We start from the raw sequence: 20,310 nt of genomic DNA, 5'->3' as shown, positions 1-20,310 counted from the left end.
TTCTGAGTCAGACATAAAAGTAAAAACTATTTATTATGATTCTTCTTCACTTTGAAATTTACATTCTACACACTAATATAATTTAGGCCTCTTTCACTTACACACACACACACACATATATATATAATACGCACACACAAATATATATATATATATATATATGTATTTTTTCCCTGGAAATATTGATAACATTGCCCAAGTTATAATATAACCCTGATGAATCCTTTGTGGAAATGCCTTGCAGGACAAATCTGCTGTTAAAAAGTCACCTTCAGAAGTTCATCTTTGAACCCTTCTGGTGTGACATAAACTCAGCTGAAAAAGGCATTTTAACTCCATTATTACCAGTGTAAAATAAAATTTGTATATTAACAGGACTAAAAAGATACGTAAGATGACTGTGTCAGAGCCCAGCAGTTCCTGTCTCACAGATCCCAATGGACACTTCTATTGGGGTGGTTTACAGCTCTGGATGAAAACATTCTCCTGGCAGAATTAGAGTGCACACAGCTTTTAGGCATCAGAAAATCTGGAGGATTATGATGCACAGTCAGACTGAAAGAGCCTGTGAGAGAAAATGGGTTTGTGCAAACAGGTATTCCACAAATTCTAGACGTGCAAAGCCTGACTCCTGATACTCTTTCTTATTGCAGACAAGTATGTTTCTTTATTAGAGTTCTGGTGGCTTTCCTTCCTTTGTCTGAATTCTGTTTGCTACATGCCGTTTCCACTTCTCCAAATGAAATACTTGCAGACTGGTAAACAATTTCTGAAAGAAGGTCTTCCACATGTGACAAAGTAGAAATGTTTACAGGCTGTTTTGTTTTAGAATGGTGTTTACTTTCCCACCCAAAGAAAAATACCTAAGACCACCTCTCTCTGGAGCAATGTACTTTTTTTATTAAAGTACTGAGCTATTCAGTTCAGAGTATGAATCATTTCAGAGAGTATTTAAATAGTTCTGTACTTATTACATAAATGTTGTGTTTGGGTGAATTAAAAGCTATGAGAATTATCACTGTGGTAAACCCTGAAACTGAATTGTCTCTTTATCAGAAATAGTATGGTACAAGAAACACACTTGTACTCCTGTAGTGTGCAGATTCCAGGATACCTTTGCTTGTGCTGTCTTAGATGGTGTGGTTCTGCCAACATGTATAGGGATTCTTAAGTTTTAGAAAAGTGAATATTCGCATTCACTCAGAGCCACTACTATTAGGTCTTCCCAATGCATACAAACAGGTCTCTGCCTCTGTGCAGATGAGGACATGGACATATCTTACCTGCGTTCCACGAAGTTATAAAGTGTTCAAATAACAGCATGGTTCTTCCCACTTCAGTTCATCAGTTTTGGCTATGATGACTCTGCAGTCACTAAAAATGCCACAACTTTTGCAATCCTTTTTCTTATTTTTTTCTGCTCCCTTCCTGGAGTCCTGGGATTTAAGAAAAAACCCCTTCACTTCCATTTAAGAGAGAAAATAATTAAAAAGCAAAAGGCTACTAAAAACTGTTCATAAATGCAGGATTTTGAAATTACAAATACCAGTTTTAGTTATATAGCTCTCTCCACTTTTTTCTGAAGTACTCTTTTCTCTTTCTAAAATAATACATAAAGACTAAAGGAAAAACAGTGTTGAAAGTGAAAGGATGCTGTTGGACGTAGAGTTTCTAAAGTTTACTTGACTAATAAACACACGGAGTAGTGTTTAACTTGAATTACTTCCCTCCATCAGGAATATAATGAGGCTTAGGCCACTTGTTACTTATTTTACACTGTATTGTCTTCAAGTCTTATCTTCAGCATTGCAAACATATTTCCAAATTAAAAAAAAAAAAAAATAAATTCAGAGAAACTAGGTTTGTGTCAACTACCTGAAAAAGAAACCACCACAGCAGAGGAAAACATAAAACAGGTCAGTTGAATGAGGCAATGTCTACACTCTGTCAACACACTCAGAAAAAAAAAAAAACCAAACAGTAAAGCATTATCTTGTGCATCACACACATAACTTCCCCCAGAGCAAGAACCTCACATAGCCCAATTTCAATTATATAAACAAGGCCTGTTTCACCAGAGAACTTAGTGCTCCCACTTATTGCTGCTTATAATTGAGCAAGTAAAGTAGCAGAATGGAAGAGACTTTCCTGCATAGTTTTTTGTATACAAGGCCTCCCATGATTTTTTATCTTTTCAACAAAAGAGAAACTATTTTTAAGACTTTGACAGGTTGGAAAATGGAGAATTCATGAAAAAGACTTATTAATCATCTTCTTCTTGATATTAAAGCAGTAGGTAAGACTGCGTGCCTGCATAATTACAATTACACAGAGTAATGGTTCCCAAATTGTATTCAGATCAGAGGCTGGCTTACTTTTTCCAGGTACGTTACTGTAATGAAATACACTACCTTCCTCAAAGTCTGGCCTTGCTTGAGACATTTAAAATATTTTCTACACATTTTGAAGCAACAGCTTGCAAAATAAACCATGTGATAGGGTGGCATGCATTGGTGTCACAGTGAACTTTAGTTCTACATAAAACTAGCAGATTGTAGAAAATTCTTTCAATGTCTGTACATAAGGTTTAAATCTAAATTGTTTTTTAAACAAAATACTGTTTTTTCATTGTATTTTCCATTTAAAAATGCCAATTTTGTTCAGGCTTCAGGGGACAGTGGGGCAGAAAGGCAAGAAGAACTGTTTGCCAAAAATCTTAATTGTCTTTCTGGTTGCCAGTTCCTGATAATGGTGTGTTTGCCATGTGAACAAAGCCTTTTCTGAGCAAAGCCATACTGCATAATCTGTGACCCTGTACAAAATCAAACCCCGGACAATAACAATCAATATTGTATCCTGTATGATCAGTATTGCCAATCTCAATAATTGGTACTGGCAGCAACCTAGGATTTTTAAGAAATATGTTTCTACAGTGCTATAGCCCAAATTTTTGTTTCATCTACAGCTCAGATTTTAGAACACAACATTAGACATTTGATAAATGGCAGAATTCTCAATAGAGATTACATGCTTAGTCCTGCAAATTGCCTTTGAGGAGGTGACAGAAGATACTGAGATTTACAGCCACTCAGCAGGATGCAGACACTGCAGAGTAGGCAGTTGCAGAGTATGCAGATTGCATAATCTGGCCTGTAATTTTATATCCAGCCAAGAGGTCAGTTTAGTTAAATCCTTCAAAGACAGCAATCAAAAGATAAATGTTTGGGGAAAACAATAACATTCCATTTTGTAGTCTTGTACTACCATTCAATATATTGCTTTGGCTTTCAGAAACACATGCATAATGCATTTTTTTTTTTTTAACTGTTGAATAAACTGTTGTTTTATTACAACAGTTTATTATGACTGTTACTGTAGAATGGGGCACCCATGGAGATGTTGCATAGCACCTACTCGGGCACATCTTTTTGATAGAGATCCACAGATTAGTAATATGATCTCCTGGCCTTGCAGAATTATCTCCTGGCTATGCTTGCAAGACTTATTTCTGAAGTAATTCTAAATTGTATGTCTTATTTCCCACTGTTTATTTTCATGCTTTTCCAATTAAAAATTTCACACTCATAAACAAATGTCTCCTCATTAAAGTTACTTGAATGTTAGAAAAATCTAGCTAGTGACTAATAAGGTCTGGATGATTCAGCTTCAGATACTGAAAACTGCTAAGCACCATTCCTGAAACATATCTGAACAGCCATCTCAAGAGGTTTTCAGTCCCTTTTGACTGTTTCTTCCTTTTCCCAGTTATTCTCACATGTGCATTTGTTACCTTTTTCACAATTTGATTGGATTTTATAAAAAGCAAACCTCCAGCCAAGGAAACTGATGGATCCGGTATGGCCTTTGGTTATTCTACTGTTTTAGTTATTAACAGAAATAAATGAATGCCAAACACTAGGCTTTGAGAACACAGACTTGGTTTTTGGAGAAAACGAATGGTGAAAGTACAAATTATCAAAATTTTATTTCAGCTAACATGTCACAGCAATTTTCAAATTTGGATTTACTTTCCTTCTACCATGAAAAATGTTGGCAAAGATCTTCCAGCTGAATAAGCCAGCAATCTCCCTGTATTAGAGTTTTTATTAAGTATGTTATTTCTTACAAGCCAGACTATAGTTCAACACAGTAATCTTTGTTCCAAAATGACCACCATATTTGCCAAGTGATTACCATGTAAGAATAAGTCAGCTTCTCTCTGGAAGTGAGAGAAAAGAATTACCTTAAGAAATTAGAGGAAATATGCTGGATGTTAATAGATGGAGTAGATTAGTTTTACTATACTTTTCCTAAAATTCCTCCTCACCAGTTTTTCCAAATGCAAGTAAATATGAAAACTGATTTTTATTAATATCACAAATAATCTACCTTCTCATAGTTTGTTATCCCTAACTTTATGATTTCTGAAATCTCTCAATTCTACACTTTTGGTGATCTACCAAATCCAGCAGCAGCATTTGGAGAGTAATCTAGTACTAGCATATTATTATGGTAAGGCAAGCTCTGGAACACTGAAACCCCTAAAGGGCTGTTTGGTTCTTTGCTCAATCATTTCCCCTAAATTCTGCTTCCTCTTTGCCTTTCCCCCTTCCATTGCTTTGTAGCTTCTACTATAAGAAACAACAGGTCCCTCAGGAGCAGTTTAATGTTTGTTTTCTTCCCATTCATCATTAGGTAAGTGTGGGATGCACCATTAGCAGACAAGCGCTGAAAATGAGTTTTGAAGGAATCCTGAAGTATTCATGTCTTCAGGCTGCTTTGATGATCTACCCAAGATGACTTGGGGGAAAAACAGAAGTCAGTCCTATATAGGACATAATGTCACATCACTCAAATCATCTCCATCAGAACCTCTACTATTTCCACTGAGCAAGAACTGATAGAGCCACAGCGAGCTCCTAGGACAGACTGTCCTAGCAGCTCCATTCCTGACAGAGGTTAGCCATAGATTTCTATACAGATTCACTCCACACTAACGAATCCATGTGGTTTCCAGGAGGATAAAAAGTGCTGCATACCCAACTACTAAATTAGGTGAACATAAGTTTTTCTTTTCACCCATTCCAGGGACAGCTAACTGGAACTACAAACCAGCCCATTTATATCTAAAGGCAGTCAACATACTCTTTTCTTTTCTCACCCCTACCTGCAAGAGATAAGACCCTTCAAGCCTAACTGGTTCAGATAAAAAAGCTTTCACACTCCAGCCAATTTTTTTCCCATTAAAAGCTGAAGACCTTCTGCCATTCCTAAACAGCCTTATCTGAATTGGATTCTCTCTGAATCCCATCGCTCTGTGCAGTTGCAGCAGGCTGTCAGACTACTTAGAGCACAGTGGTCTGTCTATCACACCACACCACAGATCTATAGGTTGCAGCTAAATTTCAGGAGCAGTGGATTTACAGCTGTATAGGCATCACTGTGCACTGACTACTCATATGTATGACCTCCAACATTTTTGTACATCAGATAAACAACCTCAGAGCTAGAGTATAGAAGGCTCCATCCCATTGCTCCAAGTATATGAAGGGTGTTCATTCTTTCAACAGAAAGAATCTATCCATGGTCCTATTTAGTCAGCAGTAATCCTGAGTCTTCCTGTGACATGCAGGAAGGGCTTAATGAAACAATACTGTTCCCAGTCTCTTGCTGTTAGTTATATCTACTGGGAGACTTTATGATGAAAAATTTTAATCTGAAGGACACCTACTGGTATTGGAAGACATGGATGGCAGCATGAACGTGTGCAATGCTGGAAAATCACCACACGGGATTTGACTTACTCCTGCTCTGCATAAACTCATACAGCTCTGCCAACACAGGAGAGCTAAAATTATGTAAAGGCTTAGTTACAGTGACCTTTTGCATTATTGATATAAACCTTACACAGAATTCAACTTTTACATTAGCTGAAGTAACGGTATCTTGGTAAGAAGGAAGAAGCAGCAAGTACCCTATGATGGAGACTATCCTTCAGAGAATTCTACCCTGCCAGATTTTCTACAGCAAAATCCATATTCAGTTACTTATCAAGTAACAAACAGAAATGCATATATATTTATATATATGAACTGGTTTACTATGTATGTACACAGCTAAATACAGATTAAAACAGTATAAGCTGTTAAATTGTGATTTTAAAGGCACCAAGCAGTTAATCAAAGTCCTGAGAATCATTTATTAGAAAAGGTGCTCTCCGGGCATTGCTGCCTAAGGCAGGAGATTTAGAAAAAGAGATGTGAAAAGCCTCAGCTCTCATACAGTATAACCCAGCTGCCCTGGAGCCACTGACCCTCAAAGCTGGGCTCTCCAGAAGATCACCAGCCAAAGGGCAGCCTGGGCAACATTCTCCGGGCAAACCCTACCAGAGCCAGCTGCCTCGGAGGGTTGCAGGAGCCGAGGTGGTCCTGCAGTAACAGCTGCTTTTGGCCAAAAATAAGACCCGACCCGACCCAAGCCAACCTCCCTACGTGCTCTGTCAGCTTCCAGCTCTCCCCAGAGAGCCTCCAAGCCGGATCAGCAGTGAGGGCCCCTCGCCAATTAATCACCGGTGCTCACCCACGCCCTTCCTCCCGCCTCATAAAGCCCGGAGGGGACGCGCCGACTGTTACATGCTCTCCTTGTGAGGAGGATCTGTGGTACCTACAGCGGCTCTTTGCCTTCCCCCCCCCCCCCCCCCCCCCCCCCCCCCCCGCTGGTTGTTGCCCGGTGTTTGCCCTGTTGGTGGATTTGGGGCTGCTTTGTTTTGGTTTTGATCCCCATCGCGGCTGCAGCGGCCGGCTCTCCCGCAGAGCCGCTTCGGCCCGCTTGAGGCTTCCTCAGCCGCCCCGACCCGCCGGCGGTACGTGGCCGAACCAGCTGCCTGCGCGCCGCGGAGGCGATCGGCAGCGCAAGTGCGGCGGCCGTTCGGGCACCATGCTTGCCGCCTTCTACGGGAAGCGCCCGTGCCGGCAGCTGCTGCTGCAGCTGCTGCTGCTCTGCCTTTACCTCACCGTCTCGGGCGGGAGCCCCCCAGGTAAAAGCTCCCTCCTCTCTCGGGCTGGGCTGGGCCGGGCCGGGCCGCAGCCGCCCCGGCTGCCCTCAGCGGCGGGGTGGGCTGCGGCGACAAGGGGAGGGGTACCGCCTGGAAGCTGCGGCGGAGCAGAGGTCCTTCGTGTGTCGAAGCATCTCCCTGGCTCCCCGGGGGGACGAAGCGGTGGCCCGGCCAGGCGGCCGTCTCTCGGCCCTGACTGTTTAAACTACTGAGGCGTTTCTTCCCCTCGGCGGCTCCGACCCTCTCCGGGGTCGGAACTCCGCAGCGCTGCTTCCTCCCTGACAGCCGCAGCGGGGGCCGCTGCCACCCCTGCCCCCCCGTCCTCTCTCTCGTCTTTCGCTTCAAAAAAGCGTTCGGGTTTCTCGTGGGCCTGCTGGAAAGTAGGAATCCCTTTTCTTGATGCTCTCTAACAGACGGTAACGCAGCCGTTAGCGTTGCGAACCCGCACGTGTGTGCTGGTGAGCAGCAGATACGCTGGGTGAAGTGCTGAGCCGCGTCCAGGGATGTTCAATCCTGTGGTTTTACGCAGTCTCCTGCTTTCTGCCTTGCAAATGGGAGGATTTAATAGCTCACAGGTTCAGGACTTGGAGGTTGAGGCACAGTGGTTTGTTGCTGCCCTATCCTTACCATGTAACGTATTGTTTAAGTCCTGAAAAAACCCGAATTGGTAAATTAAATTGCTAAAATATCAATATGTCTAGCAGGTCAAAGAATGTGCCTTGGAGGATTTTATATTGTTTTTAAAGTTGACATTTAAAATCCATAAGGGAAGAGAGACTTGAGCTTTCCAGGCCTTCCCCGAGTGTTTTTCAGCAGCTCAGGAGCAGGCCAGCCACTTCTAAGGAAATAGGAGCTTACTTCTAAAACTAGTGGATTTCTGTTCTTCATCTCTGTTTTGAAGCATAGCAGAGTAGTACAGAACGGTAATGGAAATATCAGACTGCTGATGATTGCTGTGCAAAATGTGATTGTTGGAGCACATCTCGCCAAGGCAGAAAGTTCTGCCAGTACATGTATGTGAACACTGTTGCTGTGACTTTAACAGTTAATGGCTTATCTGCATTTTGTTTGTGCCTCTGGTCTTCCTAATTCTAAGAGGACCAATACTGCTCTCTGTGTGATGATAACTTCTGTACAATTTGTAGTAGTTTCAGTTAATGTGAAAGAGCAGAAAATGTGTTTGCAGTTCTCAAGTCTTGTTTAAAATACATATATTTATGTATGCACACAAGGGAAAATCTGTAGTTCTTAAAGCTTTAAAATATGTATGTGTACTTATGTACACACGCATAAAATTGAAGTCCTTTCTAACAGTTTATTTCATTGATCAAAAAGTTTTGTGATTTTTAAATGCCCTGATATTTGTAGGAACATGGGAGTCACATTATGGCAAGTTAGACATGTGGTATTTATTTTTGATGACTACTACTGCTGAAAACTACCTAATGGTGGTTGAAACAATTGTAATTTTATGTAAAGCTCTCAGGGATATGATATACTCATCTGAAGACAAAACAAAACAAAAAAACCCAACAAAACTCTGTTTGCCTCCAAAATTTCCACAAATTACAATGATCTTAAAGTGACGAATATCATGTCTGGTTTTGAGCAGACATGAGAAATGAGCCACTGACTCGTTTAGTACCCTTTATCTGTATAAAGTAAGGCAGTTGTTTTTTAGACTTCCACTAAACGCTTTTATATTTGTATGAGCTAGGTGGGCAGGCTTTGTTTTGTGATTTCCATGATGATTTGAATGTGAGGAAGAGTATTTTACTCTTCCATAAGTTATTAACTAAATGTGCAAAAAGCTAGTCGAGCACAGGGACTATTTGTACAGGTACAGTAGGGGAAGTTCATGCTCCCTTGGAGGGAGGAGGGCTAAAACTGTTCTAGTGAAGTCCAGAAACGGTGTGTGTTCTGGAGATGTGGGGGTTCAGTGGGTTTCTTCAATAAAAATAAATGTTTGTAGTAAAAGCAACCAGAGAGAACTAGATACACAAGGACTGAGTTGCAGAAAGGTGGGTTGCATAGCCTTTTGCAGCCTGTCAGGAGGATACCACAAGAGGCCTCTTAAATTTTGAGATAAGCAGCTTGAGAGTTTTTATTTTTCTTTTACTTTTGTCTCTTAGTCTTGTAACTGTGTTCAGTTAATTGTTTTGAAAAACTTAAGCCATCACTTCCATTGTGTTTTGAGTTGAGGGTAGTTTCTAACTGTCACAACACTGGTCTTAAGAGTTTGCTGCTTCCTTTGCTTACCCTTGTAGTTGCCTAATTTAGTTGCATCATGTGCTGCCAGATTCCTTTAGGAAAAGCAAACCCACCGCATCTTGTCTCCCAACCTCTGCCCCAAGAGATACCAAGGAGTTACATGAGTAGAGGATAAACGTAATTTCTTACAGACTTCGCTGCCAGCTTGGATTTTTCTGGTTTGTCCTGAGGGATGGGCTTATATCAGGGCATTTGGAAGTCCTTCCTGTGTATCCTCTGGTGCCTCAGGATAGCTCAGCCTGTGACTTTTCCCTTTTCTAGGGGCACTAGGAGGTTCTGGCAGCTGGTTTTGGATGCTGCTGAATGCTTGTGTGCTTGTACAGAGTATAAAATTGATATTGAATTAATTGGCATTGAATTAATTGGCATTAAACATTAAATTAATGGTGTTACAATTTGGTTTAATTTATCTCAACCTTTTCTTATTCAGCCACTTTTCTGTCTGAAAAAGAGAGAAATAGGTTTTTAAATCCTGAAATTGTTCTGGTAATAAGTGTGGTACATCTATACTTCAGCCCGCAAATAATGACTGTAGTTGAGAGCAAAGGTAGAAAAATAAATTAATGACCTCATACTCTCACCTACTCTTTTCTAAAGATCAGAGCAACAAGAACTCAGCAAGCTACCACACTATTGATTAAATCTAATGCAAATCAATTATAGGCTAAGGCACGCAGCCATGACTCAATAGTTTGAGAAGTCATTTCACTTGATTTGCTTACATCATTACCTGGCTTGATGACACTTAGCATGTGATGCTGGGTCATCTTGATCTGTGATGCTATTCAGCAGGTGTATATGAGAGGAGAAGAGCTTGTGAGTCAAGGAAGAGAGCCAGGATGAGAACACTCTTAGTATGCAAACCACGTTGCAGGTTATCTGCCTGCCTTGCAGAGAAATGACAGAGATCCTCTACAGCTTGGCACTGGCACCTTCTAAATTTACCATCTTTGGGGATTTTAATTACTATGCAGGTGATGCATCTACTAACCTAACAGTCATGTGATCGGTGACATCCTTAGATTGCCTCAAGATGCTGCAGATAGAAAAATTCATGGACCTTTCCTCAACCTTGGCATGTATAGCAGAAGCATAATAACTCTCCCTGCCCTCAGCAACTCTGTCAAGCAGAGAATAAGACTTGGTCTTCTCACTGGCTGGGTCATAAGCCAGCAGATGTTCAGACAGAGCAGATTTCTTAAGTTCTCTGTTTGGGTGAAGGGCAGGGAGGGAACACTTAGCTGTGGGGTCGGTGGGCTGGTATGAAGAACTAAGAGCCTGTTGTTAAGATCCACTATTGCTTAATTTTTTTTTCTTATATCCTTGATTTATGCTTGGTTTACCTTGTTTTACTCTTGATCCAAACTGATTGAAGTGTGATAGGCAGGTTGAGAAAGCAGATGGTGCAAGCCAGGCAATGACTCTGACGTAGTCTGGAGTAACTGTGAACTGGAGGTGCTAGTGGGAGAGTCTGTAGGTTGTCTATGCCTGTAGCACTGAAATGGGGTAGGAGTGTTAGTAGTGTTGTTCACTTATAGGAACTGGCAGGGTGCTAACTTTACTTTATGTGGAAAGCACACAGTTCTCAGCAAGTTTGCACACACTTAAACTGTGATGGAGCTTTTCACTCTTCACATGCTTGCTGCTGTCTTCAATGTCTAGCAGAGCTTATTAGCCCTCCCAGACTTTAATTACAACTGCAAAACATGTGTCCTTTTTTCCCTGTGTAACTACTGGCCAAATCACTGAGAAGCTACTAATGGAAGTTTGGTCTGAGTTTGAGGAAGAATATATCCTACTGCTGTAGCAGTAGAATATGTTGTGGACTACATAAGCATGTGGTGCTAGAGTGTACTGTACACTAATGAGTTCTGCCACCAAAATGTGGGAGCAGAAAGGAAGGAGCAAACATCTCCATTTTTATAAAATGTCTAGGAACCTTGAATTCTTAGTGGGAGAGTGACACAGCGACATACTCAAACTAAGCAAGTCTTTTGCTTCTTCCACTGCTGTCCTTTTTCCAGTCAAGAACATAAAGCAAAACTATAGAGTCTTGCCTGGCTTTTAAACAGTGTTCTGTGTTATAGGAGCAGAATGAGATTTACAATAGTGTTAAGGAGAGTGGAAATAGTAGTTGTTATTGGTGAAGTAAATGTTTGACACAGATGCCTTTTGTTTTGCTCACCAAGGTGATGATAATAAAGAAGGTTGTTCACTGCATCACAAAACAGGGTAGACATGTAAGGTTGTAATGAGGTCCTTATTTTATTAGTGAATCTACTAATCTGTGTTTTAAAATAATCAACTAGTGTCCGTGTCATAAACTGTGGTGATCTAAACCCACAAACAAGACAGGATTTGAGTACAGGTTGTAAAGTTTATTAGTCTGCTGGAATATTCTGAAGAATGACTTTGCATGACTACAGGAAAATATCTATATGCAGAAATTAGAGGTCAAATAATACTGCCTCTGTTCTTAAATCTCTTTTTGACTAAAGTAAGCTGAAGAACTAATGAAAAGTAATTCTTGCACATTTGGGCTATATATGCTGAGAACTTGTAAAAAAATGGAGGTAGTAGACTGAAGTGAGGAGGTTCTGTTTGAATTATTTTCGTGAACTGGATACTTCTAACTTAGCTCAACTGAGAGAGAATAAAGGTTTTTTTCAACCCTTTTTTCTCTTCAGATCCAGCTATGACAACACAAGATGCCAGTCAGTCTCAGGCAAACTCTTTGACTAAGATGCAAGCTGGATTTAATGAATCATCTCCTGGTAACTCTTTTATTTCAGTACACCTAAAGCTATAATACTTTTCCCTAGTATTACTGAGTTACAATGTAGAGTTTATATTTTCTTATTAAAGTCTTCTGAAATAAGACTGTGACTTTTCAGAAGGAACAGAAGTTAAGATACCATCTAAGCCTTTTAAAGCCACTACAAAAGAAGTGTCATAAGTACCTTGAGGACTGTGGAAAAAGCTATCCAACTGCCAGTTGTGTGATCTGTTGTCCTTATGTATATATGCAATAAAAGCAGGCAGTGACCCTGAAGATAGAACATTTCCTGAACTAGAATGATTGTGGGAGGCTCTGTTCTAGCACTTACACTTGACGATTTTTCATGTGAGGACTCCTTATGTTCTTGTATTAGTCAGAGGTGTAATAATGCCCTTGCATCACTGTCTGCCAGCTTCATCTATATATTTTTTCTTTTTAATTATGGATGTGTCAAAACCTTCATTTGTCCCTACGCTTTATTTACCATATTCTAGACCTTAATTGTGGTTTTGATAGGGAGTAGAGAATAAGTTCCAGGCAGGAGAAGAAACTGATAATTCAGCAGTGTACCAAAGCTCATGTTGATTACTACAAAGCAAACACAGGCAAAGTTATATTTATACATGAACTCCAAATTTGGACAAGATATTCTGTCTACAGTTTTCTCATTGAAGATGATAGTGTTATTTACCTGGTGTTCATCTTCAGAGCTATTTAGCACAATGTGTGTGAGAACAAGAGAGTGCATTAGCTAATGGATTCAATAACTCTTTTCATACATAAACATACATATAAGCTAAAATACATTAAGTATTTTGTATAATATGACCTCGCCTGACTATTTTCATGTGATATGTGAATTGAGGAAGAAAGTCAGTATGAGGATCTTACTAGTGTGCAAGACATTTTAAAGGCTCTGTATTTTTTTGTGGATGGATAACAACTACCATATGAACTGATGCTTTTTGAATGTGTCATCATGAGACTTCAGTAACAAACCAGTTGGTGTGTGCACTAGACTGACATAAACTCAGGTGATCCATGACAGCCTTGGCATGCTGTCAAGGTGTTTGCACACATAGAGGAAGAATGCACACTCTTTCAGCCCTCATGTTATTTCAGGAGTGAACACTTGAACTAGTTTTTCTTCATCAGGCAAGATCAAGGCTTGCTTGTGCTCTTGTCTAGAGCAACAGGACTTACTGACTGGTGCTAGGAAACAAGTTTATAATTTTTTTGCTTAAAAAGCCATTTTGGACTGGTAGTTGAGATTGACCAGTCTGCTGTCAACAGCCAAGTGAACTAGATTGAAGCTGTGTTTTTCCACAACGTCCACCTTAATATACAGGTTTACTGTTATTTAAACTGATTGAAGCATAATGGAAGGTGTGAAAGTGCAGATGGAACAAGCAAAGTAAAAGGCTGATTGCCTTATGGCATAGCATTCTCTGTTGTTGAGCTGACATGTTGATAAACACTGCTTTACAGGACTGGCCAGCAAGGTGGAAGACGTGGTACTTCTGCTTATGCTTGCTCAGAGATCTTTAGCTGTTAACCCTTAGCAGGGACCTCCTTCAGCACAGCCAGATTTCTCAACTGTAGCGGAGAGGCATGTGTTTAAGAACTTTGAGGTAAAGTTCAGTATTTCATGTAGGAAAAGAGAAGGAGTAATTCTGAGAAGATCTAGGCTTTCCAAGATAGTATTTCCACTGCACAGTGATCAACTCTGCCACCCAGTGCTTCTCTCAGAAGACTGAAGCTGTAGCCAATTTTCTGTTCTCACAACTGAGTGGGTACATTTTGAATCCATGGACAGGAGAGATAATGAAACCCCTTTCCTTCTTTGAAAGCTAGAATAATTTTCTTCTATAGTGTTGTATGATTAGGCAGATTCAATCTGTAATTACTGTTTATATGTTTCTGAAAGGCATTGTAAAACAATTGACAAAATTAGTTTGCAAGCATGTAAAACATGTGGCTTAAAACACAGTATATTGTGTCTACTGTGGTGGTGGGTGATGTAAATATCTTTCTTTTTATCACTAAATTGAAAGAAAATTAATTTTTTTGTAACAAGTTTGGGTTTTTTAACCTTTCAGAGCCCATGACAACTACACGAACTGTCAACTGGCAAACTGGGGAGAGCCCTTCAGATCATTTGACACTTGGACATAATGTATCTACACATGGTAAAAACAATCGCATGTTGTGTTCTACTTAAATCACTAAATTTCAGTTACCCTAAGGTTCTACCTTGATACTGTTTAATTAAGTGGTTATGGAGGATTCATGTTAGTTGATAATTACCAAGACAAATAGTTTGTTTAAAGTTGTATAGAAAATAACTGTGGAAACTGAAAAAAATGAAAATAGCTATAACTGTATTGAATAGACCTTTCCTTTAAGCATAGCTTCTAATGTCTTTTCCCATAGTGGGCTTTAGTTTACTAGGAACTTGTATGCAGATAGTACAATACTAATGAAATAATGATGTGTAAAAAATGCGTGTGAAAGCTGTAGCTTATTAATTGGCTTTCTTGCTCTGTTCTTGAAATATTCAGAGCATGAGAACAAGTATAGTGGTGGGGACAGACTGTTCATGCTTAGAGTTACCTGCCTGATAACTGTATCAAGCTTTCTAGAACTAGTCTCCAAATAATATGTTATCTGTAGCCCTACAGAAAAGGGATTTTGTGGGCCATATTAAATGTTTTAATTGTAGCTTTCCCTCACAGAAGGAAAGGAGTATGTAGTCAGGCAGATGATGGTTGGTATTGCTATTCTTTGTGTGTGGAAAGGTATTCCCTGCAGCATAACAGGAGTTCCATGGGTGAGGGACTCTGACCATATTCTAGTGGAGCACAGGGTGTTCTTGCCTCTGCATTTGTTAGAGCTGCATCTAGATTAGATAGTCTATCTGTAACTTTCTGGCTGCGTTGTTAAATTATCGTGGCTTTGAGAATGGCATTGTCTTGTCTTTCTGTTTCTTCTTTTTTATTTTTCTAAAGCTTACTACTTTTCCATGCTCTACTTAAACACTGATGTAGTCCTTAGACAGTTCTAGGACCTACCTGTAAGTTATAGGTGACTCTTTGAATTAGACTAAAATCGGTAGCTAGGACCTCTTTAGAGTATTGACATTGACAATTACACTATATTAAAGCTAGAAACCATCTTCTAAAATGGCATAATTGCTACAATAGTGACTACACAACACTGCTGCTCTAAGATTCTGGCTGTTAACACACAAGGTATATGAAAGGATCTGCATAGTAGTCAGCATTTGGCAAGGTCCTTTTTTTCCATTAAGATTACTATAAGAAACAATTGCAATACCATATTGACACTCTGCTGCATAATTACCTTTACAGGATGATAATATTACTTTGCTTCCCCTACAGCCTTGTTAGGTCCAGATGTTGCCACACAAGAGTTCAAGCAGGCAAGCAAAGTGAATATATCTGTCATTTTTGTGGAGGCACTCCTACCTGGTAAGTGTGTTATTTTCTTTTCCAGCTACATTAAGTTGAGTGCCTATGATTACACACAATCTTTTGTATGAGTTGAAGTATTTAGGATGTCAACTTCTTGATGAAGTTAAGATGCATGCAATAGCTCAATAAGAAAAGATGAATAAGTTTGTTGCACTGTTGAGTATTGTGTTCTAATATTTTGCAGTGGAAAATGAGATTTTTTTATTAAAACCACAAGTGAAAACAACTCATAGCTCTCTATTCCCCCAAGGTAATTCAAATGATGATTTGTTAGCACAAGTGAACCTACTTGGAGAGACTGGCTGACCAGCAGGTATTGGCCAGCTTTGCAGCATTACAACAGTTAAACCATGGAGAACAGACAAGCCTCTTCTTGAAGTAGATGTGAAGTTCCTAGTTGCCAAATAATTTGTAACTAATTTCTTGGACAACTGGAAAAACTGATCTAATTAAAATCTCTCTCAGTTGGAGGAGATCAGTTAGAACTCCTTTGCAAAATACTGATAAGCTATTTTAAGGACATAATTGCACAGGATTTATGGCTGTATTTTCTTCTAGCAGAAAATTTAAGGTAGACTCTATATCTTGTTCTAGTACATCTACTCTTGGTAGGGAGATGCCCCAGGTATCAGTCTGGCTAGTGGTTAATCTTCAACAGCAGAGGGCTTTCATGTTCAGTTAATTTAAAGAGTGGGTTTATTTTTAAAATATCAAAAGATATGGATTCTATTTTTAGCCAGTGTAATTAATCTGACTGTAAAACTTCTGCTACCGTGAAACCAATTCCATTTGTAAAATTACTTTGATCATAAACCTCAGCAGGGTGAGTTATGCTTGACTCATTGAGTATAATGTCTCTAATAAATGAATTTCAGGAACTGGCTTTGCTCTGCTCTGAAAGACTGAGATACTGCACCTCTAACTCTGGTTCAAAAAATCTGACATAATTTGGCTGGGACTTGGACTTCTGGGCATGCTGTTCTTCAGGCTGTAAATGTCTCTGCTGACCCAGTGAAGTTCAAACATTCTATGGGAGTATATGGTGCTTCCGATTCAGCTAGATTTTACGGCTTCCTAAGTATGACGTGCTTTGCTAAGTCAGTGAGCTGTGCCTTAAAACTGCCTTTTCTTTCAGGAGGAGTTTGAGCTGTGAAATACAGGTGCATTTTTTTGACTATCAAGTACTACAGGATAAGTTTAGGATTGAAGTGAGTCCTGTAATAAATTTTCATGGAGTATTCAGATGGACTAACCATAGTTGTATCTGGAAGGCATGAAAGAAAAGGCCAATTATGCAATAAAATGTCAGTGCTGAAGGGTAAAAAGTCGGAGGTGCTTTTAATAAAACGCTGTTTGTATGGATCAGAGGAGATACCTGCTGAAATCTACTTTTTGGATATGCTTATAGAGCTTGTTAAAAACAATTGTCAGTTATTTCCACTGTCTTGGGGTTTTCACATTGGAATTCTACTGGCTTGACACTAGGAACACAAAAGCAGCCATAAATGGGTTTGCAGAAGATTTTGTTTCAAGCTGAGTAGCTGTAGCATGAAGGGCCAGATTCAACGTTAAGGTTCTGGATTTTACCACAACTTCTAGAAACAGGACATTACCTATGATACTGTGAGATCATAATAATCTGCAACTTGGCTAAAACCTGTATGCTTATAGGTATTTACAAGTATAACTATTTTTTTATATTAGTATATTAAAAGTTATAAGATTTTTAATGCAATAAATTATGCTTTTTTAATACAAAATGTGAAGTCAAAAAGGAACTTCAGATTGAGAGCTGACATTTTTTCCTTCTGCTGAGAGCTAAGTACTTAATATATTTTGGATTGGATTCAATTATGTAGAAGCATAAGTCTGTCTTGCTTTCAGTGAAATTTATCTGTGTTTCTATATTAGAGCCCTTTGGGAAGTTTACCTACAGAATGGAGTGACTGTGTTGTTTTTGTAAGAGATATGTATCACAACTGAGTTATGGCTTAAGAAAATTACTGTCAAACACTGTCTGATTCTGAAATTGTTTTACCCTTGAAAATATAATAGCAGTGCACTGTACTTACGTGTAAAATGTATGTTGTATGTACATATGCTATAATCTAGCATATGTAAAACATTATCTCTGAATCTCTTCTTCCTCTAGAATGAAGAAATATGTTTTTCATAAACATTAAATTTTTTTTTAACGTGTAGGTGTTTCTGGTACTTCTGTGCAAAAAAATATCACTTTGGACCATGCAGTTGGAATTGAACTTTCATGCAGATTAGACAATAAATATTCTCATTTGAAAAGTCTTCAAGTGACTTGGAAGAGAGGAAATGAAACAATCAGACACATCAATAAAACTGAAAACAGCTGGAGCATCCAGTAAGTATCATTCTTTACTTTGACTTGAAGGCTCACATGAGTTACCACGTGCTTATAAAGTACCCAATACTAGTCATGTATATATTTGAAACAAGCCAAATGTGGTGATTAATATGTGCCCATAATAAACCTATTAAAGCTGCAAGAGAGGAGAAGGGTTGCAGTTATCTCAAGCCTGGAGGGAAGAGCTCCTGTTCTTCTAGTACTGGAAAAACAAGGTTTCTTCAAAACAAGAATATAGAATAAGGAAACATTTTTTTAAGGTTCAGTAAGTGAAGTAGTAATCTCAGTCTGAGATTGCTAAAGTACATCCATTTATTTTTCCACATTCTCTTTCCCACCTTTGCTGCTTTGCAGAAGTCTGAAAGGCATCAATGGCCAGTCTTTTTTCCTTCTTAATTAGCAAAAGAAAAAGAAGAAATTAGCTTTAAGGTAAAGATGTTTTGGATTGTTTTAAAGGTTTTCTTAACTTTTTCAAAACTCTACAGAGACTCACAATTTTCTACAACATCTCTTATTTGATACAATTTCCTGTTGGACTTCAAAAATATGTAGCTGGGCTAATTTTAGTCTCCAGCTGATTTCTGTACAGCTTTGGTTTCTTAATATCCGTAATATTTACATAAAATTTCTATGATACAAAATGTGATGAGAATGTACTTTTTTGTTTCTCCACATACACAAACAAAACCATGTAAATCTTCTTCAAAATGCCTGTCAAATGCAGTTTGCCAGCTGGACTTCATTAGATGGCAACTCTTTAAAACTGTTCTGTTTTGAAGCTGTGCTAGCCATTGACTGACTGACTGGCTTTAGAAAGTGAAAACCATTTAAATAATCTTTTCTGAAGTCCTGCATAGTATATGCTACATAGTCCACATGGTGAACCCATGTCTAATTCAGTAACCTGTAGATCATACTACTTAAAGATGCTTGGCTTTCTATGAGCAACAAGGGTGAAAATGATATTTATGTTCCCAGGTGTGCTTGTGCTATTCTGTTTTTTTAAAAATGTCATGCTGTTTCTACATTGCACTAAACCTGATCGTAGTGTGTTAGCAATGGATGTCTCTGCTCCACTTAGTCTCTGCTCATTTCTTTAGAATGTTAATTACCAGTCACTCATAGTTGTAAGACAAAAGAAAATCAGTGAAACTTTTTTTTTGAAGATTGAGGATCACGGACGAAAGTAAGATGGGAAGTTACAGTTGTACTTTGAAAGGTGAAGAAGAAATCAGCGCTATATTTCACTTACAAGGTAATTGTATTTTAATTTAAAATTTTTGTTTCAGTTGACCATTGAAATCCTGTATTAATATGGTTTCTGGATAGTATGAAATTTGCAACTTAATTTGATAAGCAGTGAGTAACATGGTCAAGCTAAATGAGAATCACTATCAGTGGCATTTCTATAACATGGAGGGAAGAAGAATTCTGAAGCAAAAACTAAAAGTCTCTTTAACAAAATTTTCTAACAACTAAAAGAGTTTGCTAAATAAGTAACTGATTTCCTCTTCCCTCTTTTTCTGTACAGCAGAAACGAACACTGATCACTTTCCTGGGGGGTGGGAGAAAAGTATGGTGTCCCAGAAATTCCTCAAAAAGCAAAGCCAGTAACTTGAAAATTTGGCCTGAGATGCATTGTTACCAGAGGAGCAATGATTGGCAGAATAGAGGCAGGGTTTTGAACAAATTCAGTTGTATTTCTGAAACACCAAATCACTGCTTTAGTGCATCTTTCATTCTGTATAAAATGAGCAGCACTTACATTCAAAATTAATGTGCTTCATTGGGCAGTACAAGTACCCTCTCTTCTGTTTTGTATTCTCTTCTCCAGTAGTGTGGCCCCCAACAGCAGTAGGTAAAATCCAGTTGAATTGAAGACATGTGGAAATGGAACAAATACAAGCTGTTGAGAGCCTTCATCTCTAATGAGAGCTATTTCCTTTTCTACTCCCACCATCCAAATTTTGCAAAGAGCAAGGCAAGTGTTTGATCTGTGAAAGCTCCACAGACTGATAGATAAGATTCTCCCTGAACACAGGCTCCTAAAAAGTGTAACTCTTCAAATAACTATCCTAACCTCATCTGAACCTAACCATCAGGGCTTTGTGATTCTCAGTGCTGCAAGCTGCCTTTGTTCAGTGGGATATCTGGTCATATGATTTGAGGAGACTCTCGTGTATGTTCAGATCTTAAATAATAATGTTGATACATGCTTTCAAACCTTTAACCAGGGGAGACTAGCTTGCAAGACTGAAGAAAGACAAAATTGTAGTTGATTCAGACCTTTCAATATCTAAAAATCATTACATATTTTGCTTGTCCACACATG

General features: G+C 38.9%; 1 protein-coding gene and 1 long non-coding RNA gene across 5 annotated transcripts in view; one reads left to right on the top strand and one right to left on the bottom strand.

The window, feature by feature from the left end:
* The window catches only part of LOC116965521, an 18,865-nt gene extending 11,434 nt beyond the window's left edge, over positions 1-7,431 (bottom strand). Inside the window, exons 1-2 of the long non-coding RNA XR_004409431.2 lie at positions 7,009-7,431; positions 1,284-1,436 (exon numbers count right to left, since the gene is read on the bottom strand). This is a non-coding gene — a long non-coding RNA (uncharacterized LOC116965521). The remainder of the gene's footprint in view (positions 1-1,283; positions 1,437-7,008) is intronic.
* The window catches only part of EMB (embigin), a 26,409-nt gene continuing 12,745 nt past the window's right edge, over positions 6,647-20,310 (top strand). For 3 of the 4 annotated variants that reach the window (XR_004409430.2, XM_033009140.2, XM_033009141.2), the window contains exons 1-6: positions 6,647-7,036; positions 12,013-12,099; positions 14,204-14,293; positions 15,506-15,595; positions 17,801-17,975; positions 19,145-19,233. Coding sequence is in view for 3 of the 4 variants with exons in the window: in XM_033009140.2 (XP_032865031.2) it covers positions 6,937-7,036; positions 12,013-12,099; positions 14,204-14,293; positions 15,506-15,595; positions 17,801-17,975; positions 19,145-19,233 (631 nt within the window). In the remaining variant the exon portion in view is untranslated. The remainder of the gene's footprint in view (positions 7,037-12,012; positions 12,100-14,203; positions 14,294-15,505; positions 15,596-17,800; positions 17,976-19,144; positions 19,234-20,310) is intronic. The other variant, XM_033009142.2, reaches the window with a different exon arrangement.

This window comes from Tyto alba, unplaced genomic scaffold, assembly GCF_018691265.1.
Source record: "Tyto alba isolate M040663 unplaced genomic scaffold, T.alba_DEE_v4.0 Super-Scaffold_42, whole genome shotgun sequence".
Classification (NCBI taxonomy): Eukaryota; Metazoa; Chordata; class Aves; order Strigiformes; family Tytonidae; genus Tyto; species Tyto alba.
The sequence above is the reverse complement of the archived record's forward strand: the minus strand, read 5'-3'. Positions and strand labels throughout refer to the sequence as shown.